The 13181-nt window shown below is 37.1% G+C and overlaps 1 protein-coding gene across 1 annotated transcript in view; it reads right to left on the bottom strand.

The window, feature by feature from the left end:
- Nucleotides 1–13181, bottom strand: part of METAP1D (methionyl aminopeptidase type 1D, mitochondrial) — a 52498-nt gene that overhangs the window by 20577 nt on the left and 18740 nt on the right. Inside the window, exons 2-3 of the mRNA XM_054829416.1 lie at nucleotides 3294–3457; nucleotides 594–743 (exon numbers count right to left, since the gene is read on the bottom strand). Coding sequence (XP_054685391.1) covers nucleotides 594–743; nucleotides 3294–3457 — 314 coding nt within the window. The remainder of the gene's footprint in view (nucleotides 1–593; nucleotides 744–3293; nucleotides 3458–13181) is intronic.

The raw sequence follows: 13181 nt of genomic DNA, 5'->3' as shown, positions 1-13181 counted from the left end.
GGCTCCTCCCAGTACATTTTAACTTGGGAGGTATCCCAAAAAGCATACTGTAGAAACATTACTGGAAACCATGAGCCTTTATTATCAATGCACTCTGGAAAATTGTGTAGAATTTGGCAGCTGTTTTTTCCCCAACAGCAGCTCTATGACTTGTGTCATGCTGGACCCCGCGGGACGGGGGAGGAATGGAGGAGGCAGCCCAGCCCTTTGGACTTGCACACATGCAGAGCTGGAAAGCAGGATGCATGAGGAAGATGGGCCATGAAATGAAAGGAAAAAACGTAGTGTGGGCCTTATGAGAAACTCACATGATTTGGCACAATCTGAACAGAGAGAGAGTACAGACAGAGAGACACTACGCCTCAGCCAGCGACTCACTCTAAGTACTGCATAAGTCCAAATAATTAAACAATAATTAAACAGCCACATCATGGACTGAATCAAAAATTAACAAATCCTTCTTTTTTCAGGATGTAACTTAAAGTTGGATGCACATTAAGGGAAAGTAAAAAAAAAAAGGTAGGAAAAAACCCACCAAATAAGTGAAAGCATAAAAGACATCCAAGCTGTTATGAGACTTCTGTAATTGTTACCTTTAAGCCCTTTCCAGCCAGAAGCAGGACACGACGGGCCAATTGACAAGCTTGACGAAGTCCTTGAATCTGATCTTCATTCTTAATTTCTATGTCGTCTCCCCAGTCTGGTATAATGCCTGTCGTCACATAGTCTGGCTTCTTTATGTGCTTGGAGAAAAAGGATTGAAAATGAAGATCAGAAAACTGAGCATGACAATGGGATCATTTTCTCAGATACTGCCTCCTGCTTCATGGCAGCTTGCCCTTTCTGTCGTAGTATCGACCTTCCTAAGCCATCAGGGCAAACCCTCAAGGCTGCCTCAGTATTTCTTCCACTGCCCTTTTGAACTTAACATTGCCTGTTACTACTGACTTATACAGTCTGTTAACCTTCCAGTGCTGAAACCCCAGATACCGCAGCCAACTTCCAGCACAGACAGTTGCAAGTTTTAAAACTGTGAGAAAGAGACTTAAAAACTCTTTACTTTTGCAGAGAGGCACATTTTCTATGAAAGCCATCTAAACACTGGAACTGACAGGACAAACATACAGAATTAGGCTCAAATATAAAACTGATCAAATCCTTAATTTCTCACTCAGAACAAACTCCTGTTAACTTCCATGAGATTGTTTTTTGACTAAGAACCTTAGGATTTAACTTATTTTAATTTAGAGTTTTTACTTGTTAATCTAGTTCATATGCTGCCCATCTATAATAGGTATCCCAAGGGTATCCCAATTCACTGTGTCCAGGAAAGTGTAACAAACTTTCTTTTTTTTTTTGCAGAGAAAGTTTCAGCCATCATACAGAGGTGAAATTTCACTTTGAATTTTTTAAATCCACGATTTCTTGACAAGTATATGAACACAACAAATGAATAACAACTGTGACATCTTGCACAGAAGTGGAAATGCACTTTCTCTCGGAGGGTCACGGGCTGTTTCACTGGCTGGGGAAGATTCCCTTCACCCACCACAGCCAGGCTGACTCTTTGCCATGTTGGCCATGAGGCAAGTTTTGCACTGACTTCACAAAATACAGACTCAAGCTGACAGGCAAAAAAGCGGGCACTTCGGCTGTACACAACAAGGCCACACAACATCAGGGTGTAGGAGTAGAGTGGTGCAACCAGTTAGCTCTAGTGGGACTTTAAAAAGGAAGACTATTGTTACTTCTATGGGTATTTCATTCCTAGTCTGATAAAAAGTGAAACTATCTTTAGTGGATTCAAGTCAACAGAATTTCAGATTTACATTTTGTTCAAATTAATGGCATATCAACCCTAACAACATCCTATTGCAGCAGTTTGGGACTTAATTTAGAAGGAAAAAGAAAAGATAAACTGCTGTATTAGCAAGTCCATACACAGCAGCACCCTTGCTTGCCCCTTGGAGGGCACTTATCTAGTAATTGCTGAGACCTGACTCTGCTGACCTGCAAGATCTGTTAAGGGAGAAGCCCAAAGCAGTGAACATACAAGTCTGTATACACAGTTGCACCCCAACATCTTGAAAAAAACCACGTTATTTCAATGCGATTTCTGGCATACTCTGTATAAAGTGATAACTTTGCCCTCGAGTTTTCAGAGTTGAAGAATGTCAACAGTCTGAGAACTCTGATCTCTGAAAACAACTTTTCAGTATGACAATATATTTCTCCCTCTATCCTAAAATAAGCCTCTAAATACAGGAAGAAAAAGTTTAGAAGTTCTACAATATTTAAACCTTTGAAAATATATAAAGCATGTAACCCTATGTTCTCCCTGCACACAGAGCTTCCACAGCCTCTGAGGTGTAAGAACCCTACATCCAGCATCCTTACCTGCTTTCCTATCTAACAACTCGACGGTTGGACTTGATGATCTTAGAGGTCTTTTCCAACCTTAAAGATTCTATGGTTCTAACTTTTTAGTATTTCTGGCCCATGAAAATACTCTATATTTTGCATAAGAAATGTATAATAAAATGAAATATAAAAATAAAAAAAGTACTAATACACATCCTGAAAAGCACTGTTTGGAAAGGGTAGTTTGGTTTTCTTTTGGCTAAAGGAAAGATACTAAATGGTTAATCTGTAGTTGTAATTAAATTGGGAAAATAAGAAAAAAAAGAAAAAGGAAACCAGAAATGGAACACATGTTAAATTGCATGAAAAAGTTCCTTTTGGCTCTAAAATATGTTGCAAGAAAAAAAAAAAAACCACTCAGGCACAGTAAAGACGAGTTTAGAACGTGCAGTGGGGTTGTGGGGCAGCTACCAGCAGGTATTCTTCCGAAAGCTGACATAACCAATTAACAAAGCCTTCAGCAAAATATAAACATTTTTATAATTAGCTTGCTAAAGATTTATACAGAAAAGGACTCAGATGATCATGAATGATTCCTACTGACTTCTGGTAGGACCATCTATAATTGTCCAAAATGAGAATCTGGACCCAGAAGTGTTAAGTGTTGACAGATGATGATAATATTCCACGTTTATACTACCCTAACTGAACAAGCCCCAGGTTTAAACTCCCTAATAGCTAGATACACCACTGTGTTTAACGTGGTAGGCAGCTGAAAACTTCTCTCACCAGTGCTCCTATTTCAAATACCAGACCAAGCAACAGGATGGTGACCCAAACCCCAGCTGTTGGACAACGAATACACTTGATCATGCCTGCAGTCGAACTCTATATTGACTGAAGAACAGGTTAGATAATAGAAATTGCAGTACCTTAGGAACCGGGTGAGCTGGAGAAACCGTGGCTGGCCAAACTATACTGTAAGCAGTATTTCTTTGTCCCTGAAAAAAGAAGCATCTTCGCTGTTGATTGCTTGACTGCCTGTGCAGGTAGATATGATTGCACGAAGAAAAGATTACATGGCCAGTCATAGAACCTGTTAACAGAAAAGTTAAAAATGGTTAACATTTTTTTCTACTCCCACATTACAAAATGGAAAGTATGCAAGAAGGGCATCATGTCAGACAAAACACAGAACTCATGTAGTAGCCAAGGGTAGTTCAAATTGTTCAAACTTGTACCGTTAAAGAAAGAGCATTAACACTGAGAAGCAATACAATAAAAAAATCTCCCCAAACAATACTTCAGAGTTTTATAAAATACCAGATCTGTTTTGGTTCGATGCATTAAAAAGTAACGTGGGTAAAGTCCCCCCAAAGCTTACAGCCAGGAGCGACGCTCCTACTGGCCCCTGCTCAGAGCAATTTGCACGGCTATGAGCTGCACTGTTCAAGGCTTGGGGAAACAGTGAATAAGGGACAATAGCAAGAAAACAGGAGAGAAAAAAAATTATTTTATGTTGATTTCAGGCAATATTTTCACCTGTATTTTTTGCAGAATTGGTCACAGATTTGAGCATAACCAAGTTAATGTCGCTCTTATCATTTGTGCCAAGACACAAGGAAGGGGGTTAATTTGTCCTGCCTAGCCAGGCAACAGAATAAACTTCAAGGAATATTTTTAATCTTGACCAAAGGCAATTGAAGGGATTAAAATTTGTAATTGACTTGGAATATCCGAATCAGATTTCCATTTAATTCACATGGGAATTCAGGATGACAGCTCATCACAGTATTCATTGCTCAAACTTAGTTGTCGGGCAATGACACCTTTTGCCCCCCTCAAAAAGAAAATAAAAAAGAAAAAAAGGGGAAAAAAAAAAAAGGGCTGTGAGGCCCAAAGGTTGTCAGAGATATCAAAACCAAAATAATGCGTCACAAAAGACAATGCTAGCATCAAACCTGGGAAATATACTAAATTCAAAAGGATTATTGACACTGCCCAATTAAACCACAATTACACGTAGTGCGTATTTCCATTACTCAAACATTCTACAATCTAAACAGAGGGTTTTTTTGAAACATAAGTTTCACATAATAGTTAATCTGCTTCTGAAAAATGTCATATGTATACAAACACAAGAGCAATCTTTTGTGGCAAGTAACCCATATTATGAATAATTACTCTTTAGTAAAAAGGAAGTTTTTTTGTTTTAACAGAAGTAACTAAACATTTTTATATTACAGAAATTAAGAAATTAACCTACTGCATATTTTATAACCATGTAAAAATGATTTTTTTCTTAGAAGAAGCATTCTTTCCAGATCAGTATGTTTTTATTTTATTGTACCTTCCTTCCTTCCTTTATCATTTATGCATTTAGCATGTCCAGATGCAGAAATTATCCTTCCACATGCACACTTGGCTTCACAGACAGCCCTTTTACAGCATTGCATGATACACAGGAGATTTGAGTTACGCACCTTTTTTGGAGCCCCGGAACGAATGAAATAGTCGCATGTGGTTTGCTTTAGAAGTGTTCCTGACTGTCTCTTTGCACACTGATCAGCGCTACGTTTAGTTACCAATATCCGACAGGTTGTAGAGACTTTTACTCAATGCAAGAAAATTTTTACTGTTTTTTTTTAAGTTGTTGGTAAGTAACAAGGTAGACTTGGAGAGTGAGGCTCAGATCAAGTTCTCAGTATAACCTAGGAAGCCCCATGGAAGTTGTCTGCTTCAAAAGGGAAGAGAAGTGTTTATATGGAAGTGGAGCTGCCCAGTTAACAGAGGGCTGGATTGGTTTGGTGGTGCTTCAATTATAATTCAATCAACAACCTCATAGTCTACTGCTTTCCTACAGTCTCCTTCCCAAGAAAAAATCATTGTCCAATTTAAAAAAAAAAAAAATCCAAGCCATCTAACTTGCATAACGTATTAATTGCATCCAAAGAGCCCAAAGCATCCTACAAACTCCCTGGCCGGTTTGTACCCGTTTCTGGAAGCCAGAAGCACAGAATCTGCTGAGGCAGCAACTTTTGGTTGTTTTGTAAGTAGCAATCAGTCCACCAGCGTAAGCTAAGGTAGCTCTTTTACAGAGTGCAGTGGAAGTACCCTGCTTTTACCACAGCTGAAGGTTTTCTAAATATATTGAAAACCCACGCTCACTGATGTGGCCAGCTACAGTCCATGTGGACATCAATACATGAACGTGTATTTCAAATGCTCGCATGCTGCTCAGGCACCTTATTTACTCTGTAAAAGTTTAATTGGGGAAGAAATGGTGCAAGTGTGTTTGTCAATTATTCAATAATAAAAGTCCCAAATATTCCAAATACACACTCTTAAATACATTAAACCAGTTTATATTCATGGGTGCATGCCTATCAACTATCCCACATTCAGAAGGGATGCCTTTTTATTTGGAATAAAATTTTTACCTCTATTCTCCCAAAGATACACTGTAAGTGTTGTCACAAGATAACAGGATAATAAGGTACTGTAGTTTGATTTTATTCTACTAACTACTCATTATAAACCAGACACATATAAAAATATCTACTACTTGAACAGGTGAAATGCGACAACCAAATAAATATCACCATAGTATAATACAGCTCCTAAAATACATCACAAGAATTATAAACACAGGACAACTAAACCTTTATTTGAAATATAAAAAATTACATCAGAAAATATTCTCCTACAAAGCAAAAATAAAATGAAATAAAGTGGCATTAAAATATAATGAAGTTACTGTTTTATAATGAAAATCTGGACTCCATCCACACACTTCCTTCCTTAAGAAGGCCTTCCTAATGTCTCCGCAGCTCCTTTTATTTTTTAAGCTCCCATATTCACAGCTAATTTGATATAGCAACATCATCAATCACCGGAGACAGGAACAACTGGCTGTATTCTCCAAGTCTGGCTCAGATATTCCCTCCTCCCCACCCCTTACACCTATCAAAGCTTTTCTCAGTGCCTTATTTACTTCGGCAAAGCTGGCGCTCAAGCACATCCTTTTTGTTAAGCTTTCTGTGTATATTAATTACTGCAAGATAGCTCATAAATGTGGGATTTTTGCAGCTTCCGGTGGAAGCGGCAGCCGTCGGAAGGAGCCCAGAGTTCGAAGCCTGGGTAGCCTTATAACACACCAGCACAGCGAGGATGCAAAGTTGACCCTTTACGTGTTTCTTCTCTCCCCCAACAGTAAGGCTACGTCACTTGCCACAAGTAACAGAATATTGGAGAATTATTACCACTGTTACTGAATCACATCAGCAGATACGATGTACCAAGCACAGAAAATTACAGACAACTGCTCCTCTGACTCGACAGTGAATCACACTGTGCAATCTGCATGCATGCATGTCCTGCCGGAGCCGCTGGATTCCTCAGCATACCTTAATTTGTATTAATAATATAAATATGCACTGAGAGCTTTTGCGAATTACCAGATGAATTTATCTTGTGTGGAAATTACATTTTCTTTTTCTTTTAAACGAGTCAGCCAAAGGGGCTGAATACAGAATTCGAGTATCATGATGGGTGGGAGCATTTTAAGTGACTGATTTTGCAGCACAATGTGCCCTATATTTATTAGCCTTTTACTCTAGGTCTATTTTAATTGTTATCTGTTCATGCATGCTACACTATATAATGAAATGCTCCCATTTCACTCAGAGTAGAGAGTTTTTTTTATGTGTATCTCTATTAATGACCTTTAATTAAGTTGATTTTAGTAATTTAAATGTGATTTTCCTCTGGTAAGAAAGTATTTTTAAAGGGATATGTTAGAAATGAACTCTCACATAAGCCTTTTTCTAATGCTTCTTGTTTAACAGTTACAGCAATTTATCAGCTATGTTTTCAATGAATGAGGTGTGGGGTAGCCATGCAAAAAACTGCTCATCCACATGATTCATCAAATGTGATTGTTAGCAACCATTTTTTAGTATTTATTTATGAAAGATTTCAAATTCCCAATCAATTAGTAAAAATGTTACCAAAGGATAAACTTCACGACAGTTCTAAGTTCTAAATACAAGGGTACATCTTAAAAGAGCCAAAAAATAAATTTAACATATTTTAGAGTAATTTAGTCATAGTATCAACAAAAGCACAGTACCAAAATTATTTAGGATTGCAAGAATTAACATCCAACTGATTTAGGAAATAAAATCAACTTGCTCTTGATAAAGTAAATCTTACTTTATATATATGAACAATTAACAACATCAAAAGCATTGTTCAGATAACTAATTTTTAAATATGTGATTCTCTCTATGTATTTTAAACTTAAAGAAAGAACGATTGGGGAGATTTTCCCAGTATATATGCGTTTGAGGGTAAAACACCAGAGATTTTTAATTTGGCTTGTCAGGTCATTTTAATATTATATCATATTTTTGCTTCTTGTGCAAATATTAATTTTGCTGAAACTTCAGAGGAATAAAGTTTAAAGTGAGGTACTAAAAATCAGTATGAGTAATAATATGTGAAATCCAACCAATGCAACTAGGTAAGAATATATAGCTTTTTACTGTTAATTACCAAATGTTCCAAATTTTCAATTGACTATAATGGCTGTGGTTTGAAAGATCTTTACTTGTCATTGTAATTCTAACTGTCTTAATATAACACTGATTTTGTAATCCCTGTGTTGCAAAGGTATGTCCAGGCTTCAAAAATAGGATGGGAAAGATTAAAGGTTCTCTCCAACTCTGTGTAACCTGTGTAGCAGAAGAGCAGCTCACATTTCACAAGCAATAACCTGTGCATTTGCTAAGAAAAAAAGGGAAAAGAAAAAAAAAAGAACAACATAGGGAAATGCCTGAGGCAGAAGTTGAAACTGATTGGGCAAAGTAGAAGGACAAGAGCCCTTGAAATTAAACAAAAGCAAATTCATTCTGTTGACAGATGTTGATTACATCAAAGCCACAAAATAACTTTTTTCTGTTTCTTTTTTTTCCTTTTTTGCAACTAATACCTCCACGTTTTCTGTACATTAAGGATATAACATATCTTAATCAACATAATCCAAGACATAATAATTTTTAAATTTGGTAAAAGTATATTGTAACGAGGTCTTAAGGACAGACTTCTCCAAACAAGAGTGTATTCACATGGTCATGTCTGCATACCCGTGCTGGTCACGCCATCATCAGCCCCTTACTTCCAGGGGTTAACTGCTCTGGCAGCCAAATAAAATACAGAGAGCACTGTGTAATTATGGAGACAGTCAAAGGGCAGACTCTATTTTGAAATCTATTTGCACAGACAAGGTCTTCCAATTTCGCTTACAGGAAACAAGCTGGTAAAGGGGGTCTCCTCCTCTCCAGATGCTTTCCACACTTTTTTCCCACATCAGGAAATCGTGGACATGGACACCATGCAGCACTGTTTCCTGGATTGCAGGACTATGTCATTACAAGAAGAGCAAGTCCATGCTCGCGAGAAATATTTCCTCCTAATTGCCCATATTAGGGGAAAGCAAAACCCGCAAGGACTACTGAAAATGTGACTAGCAGCAATTTGTAAACAGGACGCAGCCACAGCTGTCATGATGGTACTGGAAAAGAGAAAACAGAAATGAAAGGGTAAAAACACTCTGGTTTTAATAGCATGATTGGGGAAATGAAATATTCATCAGGATAGATGTGACTTCAGTTACAACAGCAACACGTTGGTGAAAACCTTGACAACTGCACGCTTATGACTGTACCCTGATAAACTGAAACACAGACCAGTATCTTGCAAACATATTCTAATTGGCATTGTTTTATTTAATTATTGAAATTAACTGGAAATTAATGACAAAAGTTGTTTAGTTAATAAAGGCGTTAACAGAATTGCTGTTCTTGATACTCTTGTAAGAGCCAACAAAGCAAGGCAATGGCCAAACGCTGACCGACTCCAAGGGAGCAGAGTCAGCCCTTCTGCTGACAGTGCTGGGACTCCTCAATGACGCTGAAAAGTCAAGTTTGGCCCTCAGGACCGGTTATGCTCCCTGCTAATTAAAATTTTGCCCTTACTTCACGGAGAGCGGAACCAGGGAATTTGTTTGCTGTATGCTAATACAAATTACTTTTTTAATTGGGTGCAAATTTATAAACTATACAGAAACATATTCTTGTTTGCCTTTACTTATTATGACTTAGTCTAGACCAGCACACTAAAATGATGAATCAGTGCCTTCTGGAATAGTGCCGTTCTTCTCATTCACTATTCAGTCAAACTTAGAGCCAACAAAATAGCTGTTCTACAAGTTGGTAAACTGGGAAACCACAGAGAATCAGAACCTCTTCTATTTACAGGAAGGATGACAGCCTAAGGGTACTTCATCCCAATAATAACAACATTCAAGTAATGGTGCCCAGGTCATGACAAGCCATGACCCTCCCCATAGCTCCTTCAGGAAGCTGGCTCGGTGCCACCTTTTATCAGCAGCAACCAAAAGTGCAACTTTAACAAACAAGAAAAGGAAAAAATAATTTTATATCCTTAAAAACCCCTTTGACCAACTGAGCAGTTGTATATGTATATATACACAGAGTCACACCAAGCCAGTATAAGGAATAAATTCACTGACTCAGTAAAATTCTGGCATCATTAAACAGCACTTCCCCATTTTACTATAGGGTATTAAATAATATAGAATACAATCTAAGTATAACTGAATGACATTCATTCATATACCAAAGGAAATTAATTGTCTATTACAGAAAATGGGACTGGGCTGTACAGGCTTAACTTTGGGAACAGAGCATTATAGTTCTCCAATAGAGCCTTCCATCCAAGTGTTATTTCTACTACGTTTTCTCTCTCTGATAGAATAACACAAGTAGAAAATAAAAAGAAAGTGTTGCCTAAAGCAGTATCGCAGCAAAATGAAAGAAGTCAGGTACAAAAGCTGGACAAAGCAATATTAAGAGTTTCACACACAGTTAATATCAGGGGAATTTAGGCTCCAGATCACAGCATCTGGCAAGTTTCAACTTCTGTGACTAGCAGGAGAAACATTCCTCTTATGTTACTGCATTCCTGTATTGAGTAAATTAATTTATCATAAAGTGAATAAATTAGAATGAGAAACATATCCACTCAGGTTTGCATATTTAAATACATCTTTCAATCACTTTCTATCTATCTTATGGTTTTTTAAAAGATCAAGGGAATTACTTCTGCTTGAAAGATTGGTTATTGTATTCATTATTTTGATTTTGTAGGGAAGCAACAACTGTTGGAACAAGTTACTTAGTTTAAAAAATAGCAGTTGTTTCAGACTAAAATAATAAGCTACTCAAATAGTCCTTACACACACGTACAATACCAAATCTTGTTGTTAATATGCACCCACCCACAGCTTTAACATTCATTGAATCCTACTGGGATAAAATCTTTTCAGGTGCTCTGTATAACAACCGTTTTTCAACTGGCATGTTTATGTCCTACGTGTACGTCTGATACAGCGTTAAATATTAAAAATAAATCCTACTTTCACCTCTTAAATTTCCACCTGAAAAGGAAAAAATATGTCTGAATCATCACAAAAAATGTTTCCCACAGAAACCCTTTCAGTGGGTGAGCAACGCTCCTGAAATAAAAGTAATCTTTGCGTAGAAAATTTAGGAGTGCTCCTGAGCATTGTATCAGGATTTTCTGCATAGCTTGAGACATGGGAAGAGAATGGGCAGTCAGGAGTCTTTTCCCCGCACAAAATATAAGACTCATTGCAATAATTATTTTCAATGCACCTGCAGCTGAATCTCTAAGGATACAAAATGATTCCTGAATCATAAGCCAGTCTTATCTCAAAATTTAAAAAAAAAAGTGTACACTGCTAGTGATTTTGGGATGAATACCTTAATAAAATAAGATTACATTACTACTCATTTGGTAAAAATGACAGCCAGCAGTGTTTCTTGCCTTGTATTAAATGCTGTTAATTACTTGTATTGTCCTGTTCGCACATGAAAACAAGTTACATTAGGACAGCAAGTCTTTACTGAAAAAACACGTATGTTTCTGTCGCCAGAGTGAAGAGCGTAAGGTTGGGGAATTATATCCTGTAACCCGGACTTCAAGCAGAGAAACGTAAGAGTTTACAGCTGTTTCTACTAAACTGTTGTGGTGGTGGTGGAAACAAGCTCTTACTCTTTTTTTCAAGAAGATGCTCGGCACAGGGAAGATGTTCCAATCAAGAGCTTGCTGCAGATAACTTGTAGCATCCTTATTAAAAATTTATTTTTAAACCTGTCAGTCATTAGTATGTACTATTAATGCATAACTTGGAAGCTTATTCATAAATACGTGACATTTGGGTCACTGAATGAATTATAATGATAGGATTATGGATCGAATTTGGAAGAGTACAGCATAATGTTTGGGAGTTGGTTTTTTTTTTTTTTAATACCTTTCACTTATCTCCTTGCTTAACATTTACAAAGACCTCTTTCTTATCATAAAAGTCCCTGTTTATCAAACAGTGATACAGGAAGAAGTTGTTTACCTTTTCAGAAGTACCAACATACATCACTTATGACAAAAAAAACAAGCACTCCATAAGAAATGCTCAATCACTGTCAATCATATGCACTAAAATATACATAAACCAAAGCATGTGGTGTGAACTATATTAGATTCAAACTGAACACAGAATTACAACTATAACAAACAAAAAACAAATAATTACAAGTGACTCATAGGCCTATTTACACATCTCACCAAACTGCTGGAAAGGCAGGTAACCATAGAAACCTGACAGCCTAAATTCAGTATTTTAAAATTTGTATTTAGTTTAAAATGCTGAAAATGATGTTTCTATTTGACAAAATCCATATTTTAAAAGGCTTCAGTTTTTGCTTTGGTACTTAAATAAATGCTTAAAATTATTTCATCTCTCTGTTACTAATAATTTGCCTTTTAGATGTGGTTTTATCCAAGTAAAGATTACAGTTTATTCTTTGTAATATAAAATGTCAATACATTTTAATACTGCAAATTAATATTTCTAACATTTCTTTAACGATCAAAGTTAAATAATAATATAAAACAAAGACTACTGCACTTACTATTAAATGTTTTGCATATAGACTTTTCTAAGCTGCACACTAGCAAAAACAACAACAAAAAAAGATTACTCAAACTAACTGTTAAAGCTGAAATGCTAATAGCCTTTTCAACTTATAGTTCTTTTTCACTGACAATTACAATTTGCATGGCTTAAAATTTAATACTATGATTAGTACTAATGTCCTATATTTTACTTCATAATCTAAATGAGTAAAATATTATTTTTGTAGTTCACTGGCTCTTATACTTAAGCTGTAATGTTCAGTGTGTATTTCATTATGCAGATGAGCAATGGCTGTCGTCTAACATGATTTAAATGGGTCAACAGTATTTTCCTATTCACATTAATCACCCTGACAGCGACCAAAAGAGAAAAAAAAAAAAAAAAAAAGCGCCTTGAAAACTAACCTAGGAAACCTCTTTTTATCACTGACTCTTCCCACTAGTCAAACAACAGCAAACACAGGCGACAGGAGACGGGAGCCTTGCAAACCGGGGAGCCAAGGCTGGGCGCTGCTCCTCTCGCCGGTGCACAGCTCTCGATGAAGCCAGTGCCGGCAGCGGGCAGCACCCCTGGGCTGCTCGCGGCCCCGTGCCAAGAATGATTCTCGTCCCGCCAAGTTCAATGGGAGCTTGTGTGTTGACAAACTGAGCAAATTTGAATCGGCAAAATTCGTTCTTGGCACGGGGACATGCAACTGCGCTGAATGCAAAGGCGTGCTGCCCGCTGACGCTGCGCTGGC

This window comes from Grus americana, chromosome 6 (assembly GCF_028858705.1).
Source record: "Grus americana isolate bGruAme1 chromosome 6, bGruAme1.mat, whole genome shotgun sequence".
NCBI lineage: Eukaryota > Metazoa > Chordata > Aves > Gruiformes > Gruidae > Grus > Grus americana.
This window is presented reverse-complemented; position numbering and strand designations above follow the sequence as displayed.